The following is a 26,898-nucleotide window of genomic DNA, read 5'->3' as shown; positions in this document are numbered from 1 at the left end:
CTGTTCCCAAAATGTTCCCCCACTGAAACTTCAATCACTTGGTCAGGCTCATTCCCCAGTATAAGATCTAATATGGATCCTTCCCAGTTAGAATATCTACATATTGTTTCTAGAAATCCTCCTGGATTCACCAAACAGATTCTGCCCCATCTAAGCCCCGGCACTAAGGCAGTCCCAGTTAATACTGGGGCAGTTAAAATCACCCATTAAAACAATTGCATTTTTATGCATCTTTCCACGATCTGCTAATGTTCCTGTTTCTTTATTTCCCCTAACGATTGGGAGACCTATTAGTATAACCCCATCATATTGGCTGCACCTTTCTTATTCCTAAATTCTATCTATATTGCTTCGCTGGATGAGTCCTTCAAGATGTCCTCTCTTTGTCACAGCTGCGACATTCTCTTTCATCAGTAATGCAACTTCCCTCAACCCTTTTACACTCCTCTCAACGTGCCTGAAACACCTCAACCCTGGCATGTTGATCTGGAATGTCCTGTCCTTCTCTCAACCACATTTCTGACCACAATGTAGTCCATGTACTAATCCAGGCTCCAAGCTCTTCTGCCTTACCTGTTATACTCCTTGTAGTTAAATAGATACTCTTGAGACCACCAATCCCTCTACGTTCATTAACACTGCCCTGCCTATACCTCTATCTTCTCCTCTGTCACTCCATATATGGGCCTACTACTCTGGTTCCCAGTCCACTGCCACAACAGTTTAAATTCTCTGGAAGAGCACCAGCAAGCCTCTCAAGGATATTGGCACCCTCACCTGTCTGAAAGAGATCCCAACGATCCAGATATCTGAAATCCTCCCTCCTACACTAGCTCTTCAGGCACTCATTCAAATGTATTACCTTCATATTTCAGGCCTCACTAGCTCATGGCACAGGAACTAATCCGAAGATTACAACTCTAGAGATCCTGCATTTCAACTTCCTAACTACTTCCCTACATTACCTTTACAGTGCCTCACCTCTCTTTCTGCCAATGTCGTTAGAACCAAAATAGACCACCACCTCTGGCTGCTCATCCTTGCTCTTCAAAGTACCCAGTGCTCACTCAAAGACATCCTTGACCCTGGTACCAAGGAGGGAATACATCATCCTGCAGTCTTGCTTGCAGCCACAGAAACACCTGTGTCCACAACTTATAGACTCCTGTCACTACTGCTCATCTACCCTTCGACTTTCTCTGCTGTATAACAGTGCCAATCATGGTGCCATTGATCTGGCTGTTGCTACTGCCTTCCTGAGAGACCACAGCCCGTCCCAACACTACCAAAAATGGTATACTTGCTTGAGACAAGAATAGTCAAACGGCACTCTTGCGCTGCCTGCCTACGCTTACTTGTCTTCAATGCTTTTCTGCCTAACTAATCATTACTTGTGGTGTGACCAGCTCACTAAATGTGCTATCCATGACATCCTCAGCCTTATTGATACTCCACAGTGAGTCTATCCGTAGCTCCATGTGACATCTTGAAGGCTGCAGCGGAACACCTGTTCCTATGACATATACACCATGGCAACTGGAAGAGTCTCTGATTTCCCACAAATTTGCTGGAGGAGCATTCCATGGAGCCATTCTCCTGGCAGAGTGAACCATATCAAATACAAACAACAAATGAGGAACCAATTACACAACCTTACTCATTACTCACCCAAAATCAGATTTCTAACTCTTGCACTCAATTCCCAGCAGACTACAAACCACAAAAATAAGTACCTTACACAATGTTTCCCTTCAGACACTATTCACTCAACCTGCTCCCTGAGCAGCCAATCCTACTTCACATTTTGAACCCTGACCTCACATCTGGAGCTGTGCCTCTGAATTCAGATCCACTCTGCTCTGCCTCACCTTGATCCTCGGGCTTTTGTCTTCTATAATCCCACGTGATGTGGCAAGTGGCTTGTTTTTCTCAATTGCTCTATGTTGAGCAAAGATTATCTTGAAACACAAAGAACAGGAAAGTAGGTCATTCAGCCTATGAAGTCTATCCTATCATTCAATGTGATCATTGGTGATCCGATAATCCTCAACTCCACTTTCCTGTCTCTTACCTATAACCCTTAATTCTGTTACTGATTTTAAAAATTGTCCAGCTCAGTTTTAAATATAATTAACAACTCACCTTCTACAGCCTCTCATGGAAAAGAATTCCACAGATTCACTACCCTCAGACGAATAAGTTCTCAACATCAATGTCTTAAATGGATAAACTCTTACTCCAACCATTGTATCCACTGGTTCAAGATTTTTCAACAGGGGCAAAAAAAGCTTTTCTGCATCTACCCTGTCAAGTCCCTTAAGAATCGTGCATGTTGCCATAAGGTCCCATCTCATTTACAGGCCCAACTTGTTCAACCTCTCCTCATATGAAAATCCCTCTAAACCCAAGTTAGCCTAGTAAACCTTCTCTGGAACTTTGTCAACTCTTGCATCTTTCTTTAGATAAAAGAAACAAAACTGTTCACAGTCTTGCATGGTGTTGTCAAGACTACCCTTTTTTTCACTCCCTTTACACCCTTTGAAAGAAAGGCCAACATTCTGTTTGTTTTCCTCACAGTCTAATGAAGTTATATGCCAAATCTACACCTTTGAATCATGCACGAGGACCTGCAAATGCAATTGTGCTGAAGCTTTCAGCAGTCTTTCCTACTGCCAAAGTGCATCACTCTACATTTTCTCACATTATATCCCATCCACCGAGCTTTTGCCCACCTATTTAACCCATCTCTGCCCTTCTGTAGGCTTTGTGTCATCCTCACAAATTACTATCTGAACAATTTTTGTGCCATCTGCAAACATGATGGTAATATATTTACTTCCATGATCCAATTTTTTTAGAGTCAATAGAATCATACAACATGTAAATAGACCCCTTAGTCATGTACTTATCCAAATGTCTTTTAAAACGTTGTAACTGTACCTGCATCTACCACTCCTCTGGCAGCTCATTCCACACACAAATTTGAAAAATTTGCCCCCATGACCTTTTTAAGACTTTATTCTCTCACCTCAAAAATGCACCCCCTAGTTTTAAACACTCTCACTCTAAGGGAAAGATCCTTCTTATTCATTTTATCTATGCCCCTCACGATTTTATAAACTTCGATTAGGTCACCCCTTTACCTCCTACACTCCAGTGAAAAAAGTCTCACCTATTTTCATAGCTCAAAGCCTCCATTTCTGGTAACATCTCGGTAAATCTTTTCTGAATCCTCTCCAACTTAACAATCTTCTTCTTATGGACAGCAACCAAAAACTGCATTGTGCTCCAGAACAAGCCTCACCAACATTTTATACAATCTCAACATGACACCACAATACTTACACTCAAAGATCTGAGCAATGAAGGCTAGTATGCCTTCTTAAAAACTCTGAAATTTGCATGATTACTAGGCAAAGAATTATGTACCTGAGCTCCTAGTTCTCTTTGTTCTACAATGCTATCCAGGGCCTTATCATTAATTGCATAAGAACTGCCCTTGTTTGTTTTACCAAAATGCAATACCTCACATTTATCCAAATTAAACTCCATCTGCCAATTCTCAACCCATTTACCAATTTGATCAAGATCTCTTTGTGATCTGAGATCACCTTCTTCACTGTCTACTATACCATTTTGGTAACATCCACAAACTAAGCCTCCTTTCTTCCCATCTAAATTGTACAGTTGAGAACTTCAAGTTCCTAACAGTAAATATAACCAACAATCTGTCCTGGTCCACCCACGTTGATGCTATGGTCAAGAAAGCATACCAATACCTCTACATCCTCAGAAGGCTAAGGAAATTCGGCATGTTCACAATGACTCTGAGCAATTTTAGTAAATGCATCACAGCTTGGTAAGGCAAATACTCTGCCCAAAACCGCAAGAAATTAAAGAGAGTTGTGAACATAGCCCAGCCCATCACGCAAACCAACCTTCCAAGCATCGACACCATCGATATTTCCTGCTGTCCTGGGAAAGCAACCAACATAATCAAAGACCCCTCCCACTCCAGTTATATTCTCTTCCACCCTCTTCCATTGCGCAGAATATACAAAACTTTGAAAATACATACCAACAGGTTCATTAACTTACTGTCTGCTGTCATCAGACTTTTGACTAGACCTCTCGTATGTGACAGTTGATCTTTCTTTACACGTTCTCTGTAGTTGTAAAACTAGATTCTGCATTCTTTCTACTACCCTAGTGAACTTCTGTAATGTATGATTTGCCTGAATAGCTTGCAAAACAGTACTTTTCACTGAATCTCAATACACACGACATTAATAAATCAAATCACTATTCAATAAAGGAGGCAGAGAATAAGCAATTAGCCAGACAGTCGTGGGAAAATGTTACAGTCCATAACAAAAGATTAAAAAGCAGAACACTTGGAAAACAGCGAGAGAACCAAAACAGTCAGCAAGGACTTAAGAGAAATCATGCCCGACAAATTTACTATAACCATGACGATGCAACTAGAGTGTAAAATGAGCCAGTGGATGTGACTTACTTGGATTTTCAGAAGGCCCACACAAGATATTAGCATGTAAAAGTAAAGAGCATGGGATTGAGCACAGTATACTGACACGGTTACAGAACTGATTGCCTAGAAAACAGCAGGAAAAAATGTGGTCTCTGGGTGGCAGGCAATGACTCATGGGGCACCACAGGGATCAGTGTTCAGGCCCAGCTATTCACTATATATATTAATTGTTTAGATGAGGCAACTGAATGCAACATGTTCAAATTAGCTGAGGACTCAGACTGCAGAAGTGAGGTGTCAGGAGGACAGAGAGGCATTTGAGAGATTTGTGGTAAATAACTGTTGCCTCAGCTCTGATCCCTGTGGCATCCCATTAGTTACAGGCTGCTATCCTGAAAATGCCTCCCTTATCCCACTCTGCCTTGCATTACTCAGCCCTATTCATGCTAATATACAATCCCATCACTAAGGGTTCTTATTTAAGTAGCCTAACACACAATACCTCAATAAACACCTTCCAGAAATCCAAATATATTACACCTACTAATTCCCCTTGATCTCTCCTGATTAACTAGAATTCTTTGAAGAAGTATCAATTTGTGTGGCATAACATCCCCTTCATGAATCCATGCTGACTCGGCTTGATTATATATTTTTAAATATTCTGCTATTACATCATTTATAATAGTCTCTAACATTTCTCCAATCGCAGACCTCAAGCAACCTAACCTACATTTAACTTTTTTTTTGTCTCCTTCCCTTTTTATGCAAAGGTGTTACATAGAATTTTCTCTGGGACTTTTCTAAAATGTAAAGATTCCTGGGAGATTACTTCCAGTGCGTCCACTACCCCTGAAGCTACTTACTTTAATATCCCAGGATGCAGCCCATCAGGTCCAGGGAACACGATTCCATTAGTTTCCTTTGTGTTTTTTTGCACATGATAGTTATTGGATGTATTTCCTCTCTCCCTTTTGATTTTTTAAGCATTTTTGGAATGGTGTTAATATCTTTCACCTTGACGACTGATGCAAACTATTTATTCAGCATCTCTGCCATTTCCTGGCTCTCTGTTATTTCTCCAGTCTCATTCGATAAAAGGACCTTTGTCCACTTTGGACTTTATCAATTTTATATATTTGAAGTTTTTAGAGTCAGTTTCAATATCACTTGCTAGTTTACTCTCTCATTTTTTCCTCCCTTTTTTGGCTCATTTTTTGTTGCTTTTTAAAATTTTCCAATCTTCCACCTTATCATGAATCTGTGCACATTGTGCTTTGTTCTTTCAATTTGATACTATCCTCACAACACACTTACTGATAGAGAGCTGCTGCCACGCTGTGTCCCAGTCTTATACTCTGGTCAACCAGAGGGATAAGAAATAATAAACTGGAGACTGAGGGTGAGGTGGGGGAGGCAAGGGGGAAGGGGGTGGTGGTGTTGTTGTCACCATTTCTGCACTCCTGGTTGGGACATCCATCTTGTATTGGCCCTTCTCAAGCCTCTTCATCCTTTCACCCAAGGGTCAGGATTTCCAGGAGAACCATCCTGTACCTAGTCAACCTCTCAGGAGATCTGCTCTCCTAGATGCAATGACAACATGTACAACCAGCAAATCTGTTTCAGATCCCAGTCCATCTTCCCTCAATCTGACAGCAAGTAAGCCAACAGCTTAAAGCAAATAGCAGCATCAGTCCAATTTGGGAACAAATTAAACCCAGCTGTTTCAGAGAATGGGATAACAGCACTTTCATTGTTTCATCCAGACAGTAAATATACAGACTATTACAAAAAGTAATTTTTGCATCCTGCTCCCCACAACTTAATAAAAGGATACATAATCAAAGAATGAAAATATTACTTGTGCTTTCTTAACCACAATTGGATATTATCGAAGCTCCTCAGATCAGTTTGTGTCTGTGATAGTTTAGGAGCTCCACCATGTGGCACTAAAGATTATTAGAAGGCTTCAGCCTAAATTTAGAAAGACTTCCTGGCAGGTAACTAAACTGTTGTTTATTTTACAATTTTAAACAAACCTCAGCATTGCACTTTGCTGATTGATAAAAACCCAGTGTACGACATTGCAGTTCCAAACACTGGGCCAGCAACACCTCTGGAGTCAGTTTCCAAGCTGCTGACATGAGTCAAGTAGAACACAATAAACTAGACCGACAACAACTTGCATTTCTCTAAGTACTTCTAACATTCTAAGTCTTCACGGAACCATAACAGAAAAAGTGAGGCATAGAAAGAGCCTCTCAACGCTTGTTTAAAAATGCAAATTTTGAGGAAAGCAAGAACATATCGAAATCGCATATTTCATAATCTCGCAACATCTCTAACCACTCCACAAATATTTAACTAGGCTGCACCACAGTCACTTTGCAATGAAATTTTGCTAAAAAACTGTCTTACAACAAAGATGTTTCTGGAGACCAGGGCCCAAATGGCTTCAAAATGGAGGCAAAGTTAGTAGAGATGCACATGTGGCCAGAGATGCAGGAATACAGTTCTGCAGGGCTTGAGACTTTTACTGAAGTAACTGCATTGCGGTAATTCGTTGATTTTAACGCTAAACACTGATTAAGTAACACATTCTTCTCTCTAGGAGAAATCATTATTGTTCTTAGTGAAATATAACTAGCAAATCACTTAGCTACAGATATTCATTAGACGGCTGTTTATACATTATGGTTCAGACTATCATACATGTATAATTATTGATGCCATATTTGAATTAAACTGTGCTCCTCCAAGGGTTTAATGCGGAGATGCTGTGTGGGGCAAAACCACAAAGTCACAGGTTCAATTTCTGGTCAATGGCAAGTTACACAAAGGCTTCATTACCAGGACACTTGGAAAATGTTTTCAATTGTGATGGCTTCTACAGCCAAATGACCTGTCAATGCTCATTTGTATGGGTTCACAGATAACAGAAATCTACAAGCTCAGGAGCAAAGCAAATGACACCTTTTGAATTTTATGGCTCCCTTACAGCACCTTACAGACATTTAAATAATTTGGAAGATTAGTAATTGGTGTAGAACACAGTGCAGCCAATTTTCACATAGCAAGTTCTCACAAAATGAAATTATCTGGGATAATCATCAGATAATATGCCGTTAAAGATGAAGGTCAAGAGGATCATATTAGCCAGAACACCAAGGAGAACTGCCCTGGAGTGGAATCTTTTACATATATCAGATTAGATTTGGGCCTCAGTTTAATATCTAATTTGAAATACAATCACTTAATAAACCTTAAATATATTTCATAAACCTTAAATCTCATTTGGTAAAAGAAACACTGGCAGGACAAGTTGGGCCAAAGAGCCTGTTTCCATGCTGTAAACTTCCATGGCTATGATGGTTTGCCATTTGGCAAAGTCCCTGTCAACAGCTTACACTTCCAGAAATATAAGGAACAGCCCACATTTTGAGCTGAACCATGCAGAAATAAGTTTGACCAGCGCCAATAGATGTCCTGTTAATTCTGGGTAATAACATGAATTTTACTATAAACCTGTCCTGGAAAATCACTGCTCCTCATCACATTGTCCCCAGTTAGCTTTTAAGATGGTAGATGCTTAGCTTGTGTTTTATTTTCACACAGTGGTCAATGTGAACACTCAGAGATGGTCATTCTCCTCTCATATCATTTTGTGATCACGAACAGTGCTCACTTTCAAATAAATGTCAAGCTTTCACATTCCAGCCTGTCAAAAGTCAGTCCAGTGAGTAAACAGGAGTTCAAACCCAGCGGACATTATTTTCTGATGAGTAAAAGCAAAGAGCAAACATTTGCCAAGATTGTACAGGATTTGTTGAAAGCTTGCAATTCATCACCTCCAACTTATATCTAAGATCACAATTAGTTTTCCAAAGATTAGTGGAAACGTTAATTCTTACCATGATTTATCAATGAAATAGAGGCATAGGGGGAATGCTGGCACTTCCACAAGGCCGTACAAAGCAATGTTCAGGTAGCGATTGCCTTTCAAATCCCCCGCATTCAAAGTTAAGCCATAATAAACAAGACTACAAACATACCTATTCAAAGAACAGAAACAGGCCAATTATTTTTTTTCTTATCAATGGCAGGAGCATTTCTACATTTCTAACCCAGGGTGAAAGTAGAGAAAAGTAAATAATACTTGTGACTACCAGCCAGCATACAGTCAGACGATGAGTGCTGGCTTCAGATCACTAACCAACAGGAAACAAGGTCTTCAGATCCTGGTTTGGGGAAAAGGTTGTGGTAGGAAATGGAGATGAGGGATTGGGAGTATTTGGAACAAATGTATAGCACAAAGCTGAATAAACAAGTATATGTTAGTTTTAACAGAGAACGTAACTACAAGATGACCAAATCTGGGAACAGAATATTCAAGAAGGCATTTGATATTTTGGAAAACAGGAAGAAAGGAAAACAAGATGGGGCAGCCCTGTTAATAATAATGTAAGAACATTGCTGCAATAAACAGAAGCAACTTTAATCTTAATTTAGAGATTGGATAAATCAAACCGTCAAAAGTGGGCGGCACAGTGGCTCTGTGGTTAGCACTACAGCCTCACAGCGCCAGGGACCTGGGTTCGATTCCAGCCTTGGGTGGCTGTTTGTGTGGAGTTTGCACATTCTCCCCGTGTCTGCGTGGGTTTCCTCCGGGTGCTCCGGTTTCCTCCCACAGTCCAAAGTTGTGCAGGCTAGGTGGGTTGGCCTTGCTAAATTGCCCGTAGTGTCCAGGGGTGTGTCTTATAGGGGGATGGGTCTGGGTGGGATACTTCAAGATCCAGTGTGGGCGTGTTGGGCTGAAGGGTCTGTTTCTACACTGTAGGGAATCTAATCTAATCTAAAGACAGGTTTATGGACTAAAACACGGGACACTTTCTTCGAACGATACAACTGTGGCCTATTTATCAAAAGAGGAACACACTTGTATGGAAGGTTCACTAGATTGTCAACCTCTTCATCCCAGGAATCAAAGGGAAATATTGAGCTGGTTACCTATTCTTTTTGGCGTTTAAAAAATGAGAGATAACGTTATTGAAACAAACAAACATAAAGGGGTTTAACAGAATTAGATGTTGAGATGATATCGTCTCTCATGGGGTAATCCATAACTGGAGGACACAGGTTTAAAAATAAGGGCTCGTGAGATGAGAGGGAATCTATTCTCTCAGAGGGTCATTAATCTTTGGAATTCTCTGCCACAGATAACAGTTGAAGTTAGTTCATTGGTGGCCTCAAAGTTAAAGTTTTTGATCTACAAGGGAGTCCAAGATTCTGTGGTATGTTTAAAGTAAAGGAGTCTGATGGTATGACAGAGGAGGAAAGTACATTATCAGGAGCAGACAGAACAACTGAGCCATTTGGTAAGTTATTTTGTATGTTATTTTTAAAACACAGTTGTGCAATTACTCCTTGTCCCAGTGACCTAAATAAATGAGTCTTACAGCTGGTAGCATGTCATGAGTGGTGTGCCACAAGGGCTTCACTCTCTACAATTTATGTCAATAATTTGGATGAAGGAAGCAAATGTATGGTAACTAAATTTTCTGAGACACAAAGATAGGGATGGAAGTGACTTGTAAAGAGGACATAAGAAGTTTAGAAAGGATAAAGATAGGTTAAGTGAGTGGACAAAGATCTGGCAAATGGAGTATAACGAGGGAAAGTGTGAGATTGTTCATTTTTCCAGAAAGCATTTAAAAAAAAGTATTATTTGTATGATGAGAGGTTGCAGAGGGATCTGGTTGCCCTAGTACATGAGTCACAGAAGGGTAGTATGCAAGTACTTCAGGAAAGCTAATAGGAGGTTATGATTTATTACAAGGGGAATTGAATGCAGGAGTAGTGAGATTAAACTTCAGTGACAGAAGACATTGGTGAGACCATTTCTAGGAATACTGTGTACAGTACTGTTAACGGTGCTTTAGAAGGATGTTAGTACACCGGAAACAGTTCAGAGAGGATTTACTAGGCTAATACCTGAAATCAGCAGGTTGTCTCGAAGATTAGAACAGTTAGAGGTAACTTAACTGAAATACATGAGATCCTAAGGGGACCTGACTGGGTGGATGTTGAAAGGATGTTTCGTCTTGGGAGAGAGACTAGGCATAAGGGTCATAGATTAAAAATAAGGAGGTCACCTATTTAAAATAGAGATGAGGAAAGATTTTTTCTTTCGGTCGTTGGTCAATGGCAATCCTTTCCTCAAAAGCCTGTACAATGAAACTTTAAATAGTTTTAAGGCAGAGGGAGATGGATTCCTGATTACCGTAGGGACGAAAGATTATTCGGGATAAGCAGGAATGTCGAGTTGAGGCGAAAATTAGTTCGTCCATGATCTTATTGAATGGAGGAGCAGGCTTGAAGGGTTGAGTGGCCTATTCTTACTCATTTGTATGTTGAAAGGAAAGCACCAAGGACAAAGAGTCAAAAGTGAGGAAGGACAGAAAGAGAATGTAGAATATAAAATCAGAAAGAAGTAGTATGATCGCTTTCATTGCCAAAAGGAATGGCTCCTGCAGTATTTCCTCTAGTGGTTGCAATAAGCTTCAAATTACAAAGTCCAATTTACTTACTGGTCCTTTACACAGTAAATTTCAAACAGGACACAAGAATAGTTATTAATTTAATTCTATTATCAATATGTGATATCTCGTTGCATTCAACTGAAGATTGCTCAGAAACAGTACAATCTTAATTTTCACTTGCAACGTTATAAAAATAAAGTCAGTCAGCCAGTGGAATTGCAGGCCGATAAATGATACTCTTGAGAACAGTAGCTCATTGAAAGAATCTATAAGATTATTCAGATCCACGTGGCTACACAGAGAGTCTGCAAATCTCTGCACTAAATCTTTTTTCTGATCACTTACCACACATACATCAAAATGGCAGTTCTCCAGCGTAAGGCAGGATACCTCACCAGGTCCATCATTCCATGCGCCGAGTGACCAGTCTTCAATGTTCCGGCACAGGGTTTTAATTGCACAAAGATTTTCTCATTCCCATTCCTTTGTGCAATATATTGTAGCACTTCCTCTGCTTCCTCAGTCTTTCCATGTGAATATAACCACCTCGGTGATTCTGGAATTGGGCTGCAACAGAAAATTGGCATCTTGAAACAAACTCAAATCACAAATTTTTTGCAATTCAGAACAACTACTCTACAATCAAAAAACGGAAAATTGCAAATATCAAATCACAAAATCATCCCATAGAACCTAATGTACAAAGTAGTCTGAAAGTAATAATCCTCCAAATAGACCATCAAATTACAGCCTTTCTTACCCTCATATACCTTACCAAACTGCTGCTGATGGTGGTGTTTATTATAAAGATTTATAGCCCATTGGTTGACTTCACTGCTTCATAAATAAATAACAACTTGCAATCATATAGAGCCTTTGACCCAGTTAAAATATCCCAAGACACTTATGAATGTTATCAAACATTTTGAGACCACATTGCATATGGATATAAGGGAAGGTAATCAAAGGTTAATGAAAGCGGTTGGTCTCCAGGAACATCTGAAAGGAAGAGAAGGAGCGAGGTTTAGGGATCTTGGTAAATGAAAGTAAAGTCATCAAAAGAGAAGCAATGAAAGCCAGAGACCAGAATCCACGAATCACACTAATCATTGAATCTTTGCAATATCTGTTTGAACAGTCAATCTATCAACATTGGAAGCGATTCCTTAATTTGGGTTGCAATTAAGTCAACTTGAGAAGTAATGTACCCGAAGCAAACATTTATCCTTAAAATAGCACAAAGAAATAAATTAACTCAATATTTATTTTATTGCTGCTTGTCAGACCTTAATGAACATACTTGTCTCTTTGATCTTATAGCAAAAGCCACTGTTCAGAAGTAATTTATTATTGCAAAATACTTTGGAAAGTCCATATAATGCTATAAGGCATTTGATGAATGCAGATACTTTTGTTTCACAAACTAATAGGATTTTTTTAAAATCTGGGTGGATAAACGCCATGTAGAAGATTAAGGAATATTCTGATTGAGGGGTTTAAGATGAACTCATTCAATAGGATGCACTGACCCAATGTTCATTGCCTAAGAGGCAGCTATTTGGATGATCATGAATTTGCCAGTCAAAAGAGAACAATCCGGAATGTGACATGAGGCTGGAACTGTAGCCCTATGCGTTATGGCACTTCAGGTGGATACCTGTTGACACTTTTATTGTGATAGCAGTTGCTGCCTCCAGCACCCTTTCAATTTGCGAGTTCCAGACCTGCTACTAGATATGGGTGAAAAGCTTCCCGGATTGATCTTAAATTTCTGCGCCACGGTTAGTGACCTCTCTCAACAGAGAGAAGCCCTTACCATTCACTCTATATAGGCCATCAATAATTTTGGATATTTCAAATAAATCTCTCCTCAGTTTCATCTCTTCTAATGAGATCAACACCAGCTTTTCAAATGTTTTCCATGGAGTCATAGAGTAAAATAGCATGGAAACAGGCCCTTCAGTCCAAACTGGTCCATGCTGACACTGGTGCACATTCAGCTAGTTCAATTGCCCGCATTTGGTCCATACCCCTCTAAACCGTTTTCATCAATGTACCTATCCAAATGCTTATTAAATGTTGCTATTGTATCTGCGTCTATCACTTTCTCTGGCAGCCCATTCCATATATGCACCACACTCTGTGTGAGGGAGTTGCCCCACAGGTCCTTCTCACATCTTTCCCCTCTCATCTTAAATCTATGCCCTCTAGTTTTCAATTCCCCAACCCTGCGAAAAAGATTATATGCATTCATCCTATCCGTGCCCCTCATGATTTTATATACCTCAATATGGTCACCCCTCATTCTCCTATATTCCAAGGAATATAGTCTTATCCTGGCCAAATTCTCCCCATAACTCAGGCCTACTAATTTTGGCAACATCCTCATAAATCATCTTTGCATACTTTCCAGTTTAACTGTGTCTTTCCTTAACAGGGTTACCAAGACTGTACACAATGATCCAAGCACAGCCTCACTATCAATTTGTACAGCCGTAACATAACGTCCCAATTCCTATATTCAATGCTTCAACCAATGAAGGGCAGCATGCTAAATGCCTTCTTCAACACCCTATGATGCCAAGTTCAACAAGCTATATACTTGTACTCCTAGGTCCTTCTATGCATAACACTCCTCAGGGCCTTACCATTTACTGTCTAAGCCCTACCTTGATTTGACTTTCCAAAAACGTAACATTTCACACTTATCTGTAATAAAACTGCATTTGCTAATCTTCAGCCCACTTCCCCATGTGATCAAAATCCCTCTGTAATCTCTAATTTTTGACAACCTTGTTCGCTATCAACGGATCCTCCTAATTTTGTATCATTTGCAAACTTACCAATCATGCCTTGTACATTCACATCCAATTCGTATACGTCAATAACAATTAACACCAATCCTTGTGGCACATCACTAGTCACGGGCCTCCAATCCGAGAAACAAACTTCAACCATCACCCTCTGCTTCCTACCTTCCAGCCAACTTTGAATCCAATTAGCTAGCTCTCCCTAGATACCATGCGACCAAACTCTCATGACTAGTCTGTTGTGCAGGATCTTGTCAAAGACCTTACTAAAGTCCAACATAAACAACATCCACTGCCCGAGCCTCAATATCCTCTTGGTTACCTCTTCAAAAAACTCCAAAAGACTTATCAGACATAACTTCCTGTGCCCAAATCCATGCTGACCATCCCTAATCAGACCTTGACTATCCAAATGTTGCTTGATCCAGTCCCTCAGTGCCCTCTCCAATAACTTGCCTACCACTGATGTCAGGCTCACTGGCCCAAAGCTCCCCAACTTGCCTTTGCCACGTTTATTAAACAATAGAACAACATTAGCCACCCTCCTGTCTTCCCGAACTTCACCAGTGCTAAAGATGTAGCAAAAATCTCTGCAAGGCCGTCTGCAATTTCTTCCCTACCCTCCAATAACATCCAATGACGGACTTGATCAGGCTCAGGGGGCCACCTTAATGCACTTTAGGGCTGCAAACACCTCTTCTCTGGGATTGTATATGTGGTCCAAAACATCCCCATTTGTTTCCCTTATACCCTTAGCATCCATGATTCACTCCTTAGTAAACACTGAAGAGAAATATTCTTTAAAATTCTCCTCCATCTCCTCTGGCTCCACACATCGACGGCCATGCTGATCTTCAAGGGGACCTATTCTATCCCTAGCCACTCTTACTTTTAATATAACTGTGAAACCTCTTAGAATTATCTTCAACCTTATCTACCAGATCAATCTCATACCCTCTTTTTGCTCTTCTGATTTCCCTCTTAAGTGTGCTCCTACACATTTTATAGTCATCTAGGGATTCACTTCAGCCTGATAGTTTATGCCCAATGTACGCTGCCTTCTTCTTCCTGACCAGATCCTCATTATCTCATGTTAACCAGGGATCCCTAAACCTGCCAACTTTTTCCTTCACCCTAACAGGGACACACTGTCCCTGGACTCTTGATATCACATTTTTAAAAGCCTCTCATTTGCCAGTCATTCCTTTTCCTTCAAACAGTCTCACCCAATTGACCCCTGCTAAATCCTACCTAAAGCCCCAAAACTGAACTGCTCCAGTTCAGTACCTGTGGACCTGTCCTATCTTTATCCATAGCTATGTTTAAACTAAGAGAGTTATGGTCACTAGACCCAAAGTGGTCACTGACTGACACTTCAGTCACTTGCCCAACTTCATTTCCTGAGAAGGTGCAGTGTTGTACTCTCCCAAGGAGGGCCCGCTACATAATTGATTTAGCAAACTTTCTTGGACACATTTGACAAATTCCACCCCGTCCAGGCTTTTTATACTCTGGGTGGCGCAGTCAATACAGGGGAAATTAAAATTTCCAACTAATACTACTGTATTATTCCTAAAGGTATCTGGAATCTGTCTACACATTTGATCCTCTAGTGACTACTGGCTATTTGAGGGTCTATTATACGGTCCCAATAAAGTGACCATTCCCTTCTTGTTTCTAAGCTCTAACCACATGGCCTCATTCGATGACCCCTGAAGAATATCCTCTCTAAGCACTGTTGATATGTGCTCCCTTATCGAAAGGGCAACTCACCCTCCTCACTTACTTGTACTTCTGTCATGCCTGTAGCTTCTGTATCCTGGAATATCGAGCTGCCAGTTCTGCCCTTCTCTAAGCCATGTTCCTGCTATGGCTATAAATATGCCAAACTTCAGAGCCAATCCATGCTCTGAGCTCATGTGCCTTACCTGTCAGGCCTTGTGCGTTGAAATAAATGCACGTTAAACTAGAAATCTCTTCCCTCCCTTTACTGTGCCCCTGGTTATCCTGAATAGTAAACTTGCTCTCAATGGCTAATGTATTTTCCCCTGACTTCTCAATGGCCCCTCTCTTACTCAGAGTGCCACCCCCCTGCCAAACTAGTTTAAACCCACCCAGGTAACACTAGCAAATCTCCCCGTGAGGATATTGGTCCCACTCTGGCTCAAGTTCAACCCGTCCTTCTTGGACAGGTCACCTCTACCCCAGAAGAGATCCCAATGATCTAAGAACTGAAAACTCTGCCTCCTACTCCAGCTTCTCAGCCACGCATCCATCTGGCCTATCTTTCTATTTCTACCCTCATTGGCACGTGGCACTGGGAGTAATCCAGAGATCATTTCCCTTGATGTCCTGCTCTTTAGCTTCTTACCTAATTCCCTATACTCATTACACAGGGCCCCATCCCTTTGTCTATCTCTGTCATCTGTACCGATGTGTACAATGACCTCTGGCTGTTTACCCTCCCCCTTCAGAGTGTTCTGCAACCGCTCAGAGACGTCCTTGACCCTGACACCCGGGGGGGGCAACACGCCATCCTGGTGTCTCCTCTGCAGCCACAGAATCTCCTGTATGTCCCCCTCACAACTGAGTCTCCGATCAGTATCACTCTTCTGACTGCACCCTTTCCCTCTGAGCCTCAGAGCTGGTCACAGCGCCACTGACCTGACTGCTGCTGCTAGCCTCTGAAAGGTCACACAACACCCCACCCCCGCAAAAGGATCCAAAGGAGTATGCCAGGGGGAGGCCATGGCCTAATGATATTTTCGCTGGACTGTTAATCCAGGACCCAGATAACGTTCTAGGGACAGTTTGAATCCCGCCACGGCAAATGGTGGAATTTGAATTCAATAAGATATATCTGGAATTAAGGCTGTAGTGATGGCCATGAATCCTGGGTGCACTTCTCACAGGTGTAATCACCAGGAACACTGGAAGTCTCCCTGACCTCCCACATCCTGCAAGAAGAGCATGCCAATGCCCTAAATGCCATCTCTACTGTTTTCAACGTAGACAGAAAGAGAGTTAAAGACCCCTTACCTGCCCTTACTGGTCCCCCTGCTCAGCCTCCTCACACCGAAACCTCTCGAGCAAAGGCCTCAGCACTTACACTTTAACACCGGCCCACTCTCGAAATGGTTGTTCCCTTGTACACCCCGTGAACCTCAGAGTAATCTTTCAGCAATGTAGTGTTTCAGGTTTAACCACACCTTGACAACAAGTTTTCTGACCTGCTGCACAATCGTGATGACTGTGGCAATGTCTGCCAGAATTCTGCCGTGATGACTCTCAGCTGCCCTGTGATTTTTTCATGGCTTAAAATTTGCCAATCTGGGGGCAACATTCTCCAATACCCTCTCTACTGTGGTCACATCTTTCTTGTAATACAGTGAGCAAAACTATACACATTAACCTATACACATTAATCCATGAACATCACATTAAACATGCCACCATTATTGATCAAAAAAATTCAATCAAGGTGTTTAAACACACTCTTACATTAACAGATCCAGGCTGATGTCCAATTTATCCATGCCTTTCTAAATGGCGATTCACACTGTCAGAATATTTTCCAATACTTTTCTCCATCACCAAGGGAAAGGCTGACTGACCTACAATTACTCAGGCTACCCCTTCTTCCCATTTTAAATTACTGTTCAATGTTAGCAGTCCTCCAGTGCTATACCTGCAGCCAGAGAGGATTGGAAAATGACAGTCAGCGCCTCCATTATTTCTTCGCTTTACATCTGCAGATATACTTAATCTCAGCCTGGTCACCTATTCGCTTCGGAGGATCATAAAACCTTAATATTTCACCAGTCACTCTGTTTATCTTAGCAAAAATTTCACAAACCCTCTTCTTAGCTGCAATGTCTGTTTCACCCATTGCTTTTGTGAAACACTATAACTCCTGCTGCCAACCAAAAAGGCATCAGGAACAGCTGTAAACAGTCACTCAGCGCAAACAGACATACCGCAAAACTGACCCGAATGCCCTTTCAGTCGTCAGCAAACGCAACATAATGAAAATCCCGATTCTTAAACAGCTTAACTAACTCACTTGATGGTTAATGTTGCTCTTAATCTCAGAATCATTGTCTCGAGTACACCATCATGCAATTTTTCAATTTATTTTTCATTCAAAATAGTGAGACGTGCGGTTAATGAAGGCCTTCTGGCAGGCACAAGAATCAAGAGTGAACAAGAACTTCCCAGTGCAGTGATAGTGGGAACTGCAGACGCTGGAGAATCCAAGATAATAAAATGAGGGTGGATGAACACAGCAGGCCAAGCAGCATCACAGGAGCACAAAAGCTGATGCTTCGGGCCTAGACCCTTCAGAGTGGGGGATGGGGTGAGGGTTCTGGAATAAATAGGAAGAGAGGGGGAGACGAACCAAAGATGGAGAGAAAAGAAGATAGGTGGAGAGAGTATAGGTGGGGAGGTAGGGAGGGGATAGGTCAGTCCAGGGAAGACGGACAGGTCAAGGAGGTGGGATGAGGTTAGTAGGTAGGAGATGGGGGTGCGGCTTGGGGTGGGAGGAAGGGATGGGTGAGTGGAAGAACAGGTTAGGGAGGCAGAGACAGATTGGACTGGTTTTGGGATGCAGTGGGTGGAGGGGAAGAGCTGGGCTGGTTGTGTGGTGCAGTGGGGGGAGGGGACGAACTGGGCTGGTTTAGGGATGCGGTGGGGGAAGGGGAGATTTTGAAGCTGGCTCTTGCTCCCCAGAGGTCGAACAGTTCATCCACTTCACCAACACCTTCCACCCCAACCTTCAGTTCACCTGGGCCATCTCCAGCACATCCCTCACCTTCCTGGATCTCTCAGTCTCCATCTCAGGCAACCAGCTTGTAACTGATGTCCATTTCAAGCCCACCGACTCCCACAGCTACCTAGAATACACCTCCTCCCACCCACCCTCCTGCAAAAATTCCATCCCCTATTCCCAATTCCTCCGCCTCATCTGCTCCCACGATAAGACATTCCACTCCCGCACATCCCAGATGTCCAAGTTCTTCAAGGACCGCAACTTACCCCAACAGTGATCGAGAACACCCTTGACCCCGTCTCCCGTATTTCCCGCAACACATCCCTCACACCCCACCCCCGCCACAATCGCCCAAAGAGGATCCCCCTCGTTCTCACACACCACCCCACCAACCTCCGGATACAATGCATCATCCTCCGACACTTCTGCCATCTACAATCCGACCCCACCACCCAAGACATTTTTCCATCCCCACCCCTGTCTGCTTTCCAGAGAGACCACTCTCTCCGTGACTCCCTTGTTCGCTCCACACTGCCCTCCAACCCCACCACACCCAGCACCTTCCCCTGCAACCGCAGGAAATGCTACACTTGCCCCCACACCTCCTCCCTCACCCCTATCCCAGGCCCCAAGATGACATTCCACATTAAGCAGAGGTTCACCTGCACATTTGCCAATGTGGTATACTGCATCCACTGTACCCGGTGTGGCTTCCTCTACACTGGGGAAACCAAGCGGAGGCTTGGGGACCGCTTTGCAGAACACCTCCGCTCGGTTCGCAACAAACAACTGCAGCTCCCAGTCGCAAACCATTTCCACTCCCCTCCCATTCTTTAGATGACATGTCCATCATGGGCCTCCTGCAGTGCCACAATGATGCCACCCAAAGGTTGCAGGAACAGCAACTCATATTCCGCTTGGGAACCCTGCAGCCCAACGGTATCAATGTGGACTTCACCAGTTTCAAAATCTCCCCTTCCCCCACCGCATCCCTAAACCAGCCCAGTTCATCCCCTCCCCCCACTGCACCACACAACCAGCCCAGCTCTTCCCCTCCACCCACTGCATCCCAAAACCAGTCCAACCTGTCTCTGCCTCCCTAACCTGTTCTTCCTCTCACCCATCCCTTCCTCCCACCCCAAGCCGCACCCCCATCTCCTACCTACTAACCTCATCCCACCTCCTTGACCTGTCCGTCTTCCCTGGACTGACCTATCCCCTCCCCACCTATACTCTCTCCACCTATCTTCTTTTCTCTCCATCTTTGGTCCGTCTCCCCCTCTCTCCCTATTTATTCCAGAACCCTCACCCCATCCCCCTCTCTGATGAAGGGTCTAGGCCCGAAGCGTCAGCTTTTGTGCTCCTGTGATGCTGCTTGGCCTGCTGTATTCATCCAGCCTCACATTTTATTAACTTCCCAGTACAGACCAGCGACAAAAGAATACCTTTACCGAAAATAGTAAACATTAATAAATGTTGCAAGATGAAGTAGGCATGTACACTTTGCTTCTCAAAGTTTTCTTGACAGCATCTTTGAAATGTTTTCTTATAAAACGATATGCCAACATATTTCTGAGAGAGTAGGAACTGCAGATGTTGGAGAATCTGAGATAACAAGCTGTACAGCAGGACAAACACAGCAGGCCAAGCAGCATCAGAGGAGCAGGGAGGCTGGTGTTTTGGGCCTTGACCCTTCTTCAGAAATGGAGGAGGGTAAGGGGGTTCTGAAGTAAATAGGGAGAGAGGGGGAGGTGGATAGAAGATGGATAGGAGAAGAAGATAGGTGGAGAGGAGACAGACAGGTCAAAGGAGCGGGGATGGAGCCAGTAAAGGTGAGTGTATGGGGGGAGTTAGGGAGGAGATAGGTCAGTCCAGGGAGGACGGACAGGTCAAGCTGGCGGGATGAGGTTAGTAGATAGGAGATGGGGATGGGGCTTGAGTGGGAGAAGGGGATAGGTGGAAGGAAGGACAGGTTAGGGATGCAGGGACAAGCTGGGCTGGTTTTGGGATGCAGTGGGGGGAGGAGATTTTGAAGCTTGCCAAGTCCATATTGATACCATTGGGCTGCAGGGTCCCCAAGTGGAATATGAGGTGCTGTCCCTGTAACCTTTGAGTGGTGTCGTTGTGGCACTGTAGGAGGCCCAGGATGGACATGCTGTCTGAGGAATGGGACGGGGAGTTGAAATGGTTCACGCCTGGGAGGTGTAGTTGTTTAGTGTGAACCGAGCATAGGTGTTCTGCAAAGCAGTCCCCAAGCCTCCGTATGGTTTCCCAATGTAGAGGAGCCACAATGGGAACAGCGGATGCCATATACCACATTAGCAGATGTGCAGAAGGGTTGAAACATCAGCCTGAAACATCAGCCTTCCTGCTCCTCTGATGCTGCTTCACCTACTGTGTTCATCCAGGTCTACTTGTTATCTGCAAACATATTTCTGATTCTTTTGAGTAACAATCAATCGTAGCATTTTCATTTACGACTTGCTAGCAGATTGCAGTTTGTACTTCAAAACTTAAATTTAGGTTAACTGTCAAATGCAAGTGACAAAATGACTTATAAAGACACTTAACAGCATCTCTCACTTTCTGGGACTGATACTGCTTCTGTTGTGATGCAGTAAAGTGCTCCACCTAGTGTTTCTCACAACCTTTGTGAAAATAAAAGCAAAGTATTCATCGAGAGCCATGCAGACTCAAAGAACAAAAAACAAAGAACAATGAAAATTACAGCATAGGAACAGGCCCTTCGGCCCTCTAAGCCTGTGCCAATCCAGATTCTCTCTCTAAACCTGTCACCTACTTTCCAAGGATCTGTATCTCTCTGCTCCCCGCTCATTCACACATCTGTCTAGATAAATCTTAAGTGCCACTACCGTGCCCGCCTCTACCACTTCCGCTGGCAACACGTTCCAGGCACCCACCACCCTCTGCGTAAAGAACTTTCCACGCACATCTCCCTTAAACTTTTCCACTCTCACCTTGAAATCATGATCCCTAGTAATTGAGTCCCCACTCTGGGAAAAAGCTTCTTGCTATCCACCCAGTCTATACCTCTCATGATTTTGTAGACCTCAATCTGGTCCCCCCTCAATCTCCATCTTTCTAATGTAAATAATCCTAATCTCGTCAACCTCTCTTTATAGCTAGCACCCTCCATACCAGGAAACATCCTGGTGAACCTCCTCTGCACCCTCTCCAAAGCATCCATATCCTTTTGGTAAAGTGGCGACCAGAACTGTACGCAGTATTCCAAATGTGGTCGAACCAAAGTCCTATACAACTGTAACAGTCCATTGGTATCTACTTTTATCTGCTAGCAAGGAAGTCCTGTATGATGCAATCTAATGCTAGGTCATACATGGGTGACATCAGGAAAGTTATGCCTCACTGGTATAGTAAGCTGGAAACCCAATATTCTCAAAGCTGTCACAGAAGTTAAAAATACTATCAAAGTACATAAAATTCCGCAATTTACTTGTCTTTTTAGACTCAAATTGACAGAAAGCACAGGCAAGGTTTCTATACCTATAAAGAATTACTACTTATTACAAATAACAGATTATAGTTATAGATATACAATTATGAATGATGACATATAATTAGATTCAATTCCCTACAGTGTGGAAACAGGCCATTCTGCCCAACAAGTCCACACCACCCTTGAAGCATCCCACCTAGTCTCATTCATCTGGGACACCCCTGAACACTATGGGCAATTTAGCAAGGCCAATCCACCTGGCCTGCACATCTTTGGACTGTGGGAGGAAACCAGAGCACCTGGAGGAAACCCACGCAGACACGGGGAGAATGTGCAAACTCCACACAAACAGTCGCCCAAGGCTGGAATCGAACCCGGGTCCCTGGCGCTATGAGGCTGCAGTGCTAACCACTGAGCCACCGTGCTACCCCAACTAGCTCAACTAGTTAAAACCCTTGATCCCTTGAAAAAGATTTTCCCTGCACACACACACAGGCAGACAGAAATGCACTAAAAGAAACATGGTTGTAATAGGTGGAGTGAAAAACTAGGAAGGCAATTAGTTCCTGTACACAAGGTTAACGGAGATGATGCTCTCGGCTTGTCAGGACCTGCTGCTCTTCCGTCATCCTTCTCCGGGTCCTTTCACTCATTTGCAGGAGGCGCAAAGCAACTGGTTCACTGGTAGGAAGTCTTTGTCTTATTTGTTAAAGGCCTCAGTTTACAGCAATGATGGTAGAAAATAAATTGGCCTTCTGCCGGCTTGAGGAGTTTGTAGCTGCAGAGAATGGACAGCTCTTTCCTTTCTGGAGGTTCGACGGCTTCTGACTGATCATTCACACCATATGCCATTCAGCTAATTGGGAGCCAATCACAAAGCTGTTGGCAGACGGAAGGTCTTGCTGATCGACAACCGGTCAGCACCCCAAAGACCAATCAGTTACTTGTTGCTAACCGAATCTCCCTTCATTTACCACGCCAGGTTCCAAAATTAAGTCTTGAAAAATCTAGAAACCTCCATATCTCTTTTGCTGAAAATTTCAACACTTAGATTGATGGGCTTTTGTTAGATTAGGGGTATTAAAGTTAACGGAACCGAGGTGGGTAAAAAATTAAGGCACAGGTCAACCAGCAACTAAATGAATGCTGCAACTGGCTTGAGCAGTCATCTCAGCAACATGTCACAATTCATTAAATGTAAAACTAAAGATCACCAAACATTATTGATAGTTTTAATACAAGTTCTGAACAGGAATTTGGGTATTACAGCTCTATTGAGTTGACACCTATGACTATATCCATGATAAGGAATATAAGAAATGTATTATAAATTAAGTGCTTCAACCTCAATACAGCAAAGATACAGCCAAAGTGGTTTAGCTGCTTGCCAAGCTACATTTACTTAATTGAGAATGTATTAAAATTGCGGGCTATCAGGTGTATTGACTTTCAAAAGATACGTAAGAATTCTCTTCACCGAAGCTTTTTGGCTGAAGTAAAAACTATTGCAACAAAAAACAAATAACAAAAGCACAAATAAATAAATAGGAAATGAACTGCACTGCTCTCAGCAGCAGCGTCCAGAAGGGAAAATCCTGGAACCTTTTACTCATTTTACAAATGATGAAGAAGATATGAAAAACAGTCGCTTGGTACTGCAGAACACAATTATTGCTGCAGAGACACATGCTGCCAAAGCATTTTGTCTTGTACTCATCAAAACTAAGAACAGAATGACAATTTTCAAACCATTATGACAAATTATGTTACAGGATAATAAGAAAATTGGTTGGAGTGCCAACTCTCAGTGGTCATGCTGTTGCTGTGAAAAAAGCAACGAGGAACTTAGACTCCTCGAGCTCTCTGATAATTCAAAAATGGTGCAAGGCTTGAACATAACTGTTTGCACAGAATGAATTGCCTGCGAATGCATTTCTTATGATTGTAAATGACTCACATTATCAGTGACCATAGATTCTGAGTGGGATACTGGGATTAAATCATACAGTCAGGTTGCATTAACTCGGACTGCATTCTCTTGAGTATAGCAGATTAAGCAGTTCTCTCATTGGGGGGTTAATTAAAGGGATTTGACAGGATAAAGAAAAGCAATTTCCTCTGGTAAGGTTCAGGATAAGAATGCATAACCTTAAAGTTAGAACAAGGTTCTCAGGGATTATGCCAGGGAGCACTTCTTCACACAGAAGTTAAGATACAGATCATGCGAAATATCACCACTAGCATAGAAAAGATTAGTACAGCACAGAAAAGGCCCTTCGACCCATCGAACCTGTAGAGTCATAGCTACCACTAAAAGTGCTCTAATCCTAATTTCCTGCACTCAACCCGTATCTTTGGATGTAATGATACTTTGAAGTACTCAAGCATTTTTTTTAAACATTGTAAGGTTTCCAACTTCCACTACCTTCCCAGGCAGTGTATTCTAGATTCCCACCATCCGCTATGTGAAAAGGCTTTTTCCCAAATCCCCTCTGAATCGCCTATTTAATAAAGTCAGCCAAGGCCTACCTGAATGGTGAAACCGGCAGGAGGAACTAAATGGTTTACTCTCTCAGAAGTAACACTTCACAACTTCTCATTTTCTTCTCGATTCTCAGATGGCATAATTCATTTTCCAAAGTTATCTACTTCCTAAATCTTTGTAAAATACTTCGCTTTCATTTTTTTCCTTGATGCTTCCTCTCAACTTCCTTTATCTTAACTCTTTTCCTACTTTTTACTTTTTTTTGAAAAATTCCCAACCTCCAAATACCCAGTGAAGTTGCTAATTCTTACTGTGGAAAGAGGAGGGGAGAGACTCAATGAGCCAACATTTTAATGAGTGAGTTACAGTTCGAGTTCGAGTTTGAGTTTGAGATGGTGTCAGCCTCAAAGCAAGTATTCAGTATTCTGGAGATGGTAGATTCTCCAGCATCGGCAGTTCCTGAGATAACATGATGTGAAGCTGGATAAACACAGCAGACCAAGCAGCCTTACAGGAGCAGGAAAGTTTGACGTTTTGGGTCGGGACCCTTCTTCAGAAATGGGGGAGGGGAAGGGGATTCGGAAATAAATAGGGAGATAGGGGAGGCGGATAGAAGATGGATAGAGGAGAAGATAGGATGAGAGGAGACAGACAGGTCAAAGAGGCAGGGTTAGAGCCAGTGAAGGTGAATGTATGCGGGGAGTTAGGGAGGGGATAGGTCAGTCTAGGGAGGATGGACAGGTCAAGGAGGCAGGATGAGGTTAGTGGCTAGGAGATGGGGGTGGAGCTTGAGGTGGGAGGAATGGTTAGGGAGGTAGAGACTAGCTAGGCTGGTTTTGGGATGTGGTAGGGGGAGGGGAGATTTTAAACCTTGTTAAGTCCATATTGTTACCCTTGGGCTGCTGGGTTCCCAAGGGCAATATGAGATGCTGTTCCTGCATCTTTTGGGTGGCGTCATTGTGGCAATGCAGGAGGCCCAGGATGGACATGTCATCCGAGGAGTGGGGGCGACTGGGAAGTGTAGTTGTTTGTTGCGAACCGAGCATAGGTGTTCCGCAAAGTGGTCCCCAAGCCTCCGCTTGGTTTCCCCAATGTAGAGGAGGCCACAACAGGAAGAACTGATACAGTCTATCACATTAACAGATGTGCAGGTGAACATCTGTTTGATATGAAAAGTCTTCTTAGGGCCTGGGATGGGGGTGAGGGGGGAGGTACAGGGGCAGGTGTAGCACTTGCTTCGGTTGCAGGGAAAAGTGCTGGAGGTGGTGGGGCCGGAGGGGAGTGCGGAGCAGACAAGGGAGTCACGGAGAGAGTGGTCCCTCCGGAAAGCACATAAAGGTGGGGAGTGAAAAGTGTCTTTGGTAGTGGGGTTGGATTGCAGATGGTAGAAATGTCAGAGGATGATGCATTGGATTTGGAGGTTGGTGGGGTGGTACGTAAGGATGAGGGGGATTCTGTTTTGGTTATTATTGCGGATAGGGGTTGTGAGGAATGAGTTGCGTGAAATGCGGGAGACATGGTCAAGGGTATTTTTAATCACTGTGGAGGGGAAGTTGCAGTTCATGAAAAAAAAAGGGACATCTGTAATGTTCGGGAGTGGAATGTCTCATCTCAGGAGCAGACGCAGCGGAGGCAAAGGAATTGGGAATAGGGGATGGCCTTCTTACAGGAAGGTGGGTGAGAGGACAAATATTCTAGGTAGTTGTGGGAGTCGGTAGGCTTAAAATGGATATCGGTTTCCAGGTGGATGCCAGAGATGGAGACAGAGGGGTCCAGAAAGGAGAGAGAGGTGTCAGAGATGGTCCAGGTAAAGTTATGGTTGGGGTGGAAGGTGTTAGTGAAGTGGATGAACTGTTTGAGCTCCTCGTGGAAACGAAACAGTCATCAATATAACAGAGGAAGAGATGGGGGATAGGGCGTGTGTAGCTTTGGAAGAGGGATTGTTCCACGTACCCTACAAAGAGGCAGGCATAGCTTGGGCCCACGCGGGTACCCACGGCCACCCCCTTTGTCTGTAGGAAGTCGGAGGAATTAAAGGAGAAGTTGTTGAGGGTGAGGACGAGTTTGGATAAGCGGATGAGGGTGTCAGTGGTGGGGGGGGACTGGTCGGGCCCGCAGGACAGGAAGTAGTATGCTGGTATTCTAAAAGACCAGTATTCTGGTCTGGTCTCTTCTATCACGATTCCTCTCACTTCAGTTCATCGCTGTTTTCTCATCGCATTCGCAAATGTGTCTCAGCTCCAATCTTACAAGAGCTGACTGGAGTTAGGAGATATTGTTAAATTTAGTTGTCCTAAAGTGCACCCTACAAATCTCCACAACTGCC

General features: G+C 43.1%; 1 protein-coding gene across 4 annotated transcripts in view; it reads right to left on the bottom strand.

The window, feature by feature from the left end:
* Positions 1-26,898, bottom strand: part of slc22a15 (solute carrier family 22 member 15) — a 64,488-nt gene that overhangs the window by 17,239 nt on the left and 20,351 nt on the right. For 3 of the 4 annotated variants that reach the window (XM_048550922.2, XM_048550920.2, XM_048550921.2), the window contains exons 6-7: positions 11,374-11,595; positions 8,401-8,541 (exon numbers count right to left, since the gene is read on the bottom strand). In XM_048550922.2, coding sequence (XP_048406879.1) covers positions 8,401-8,541; positions 11,374-11,595 — 363 coding nt within the window. The remainder of the gene's footprint in view (positions 1-8,400; positions 8,542-11,373; positions 11,596-26,898) is intronic. The other variant, XM_048550924.2, reaches the window with a different exon arrangement.

Source organism: Stegostoma tigrinum, chromosome 20, assembly GCF_030684315.1.
Source record: "Stegostoma tigrinum isolate sSteTig4 chromosome 20, sSteTig4.hap1, whole genome shotgun sequence".
Classification (NCBI taxonomy): Eukaryota; Metazoa; Chordata; class Chondrichthyes; order Orectolobiformes; family Stegostomatidae; genus Stegostoma; species Stegostoma tigrinum.
The sequence above is the reverse complement of the archived record's forward strand: the minus strand, read 5'-3'. Positions and strand labels throughout refer to the sequence as shown.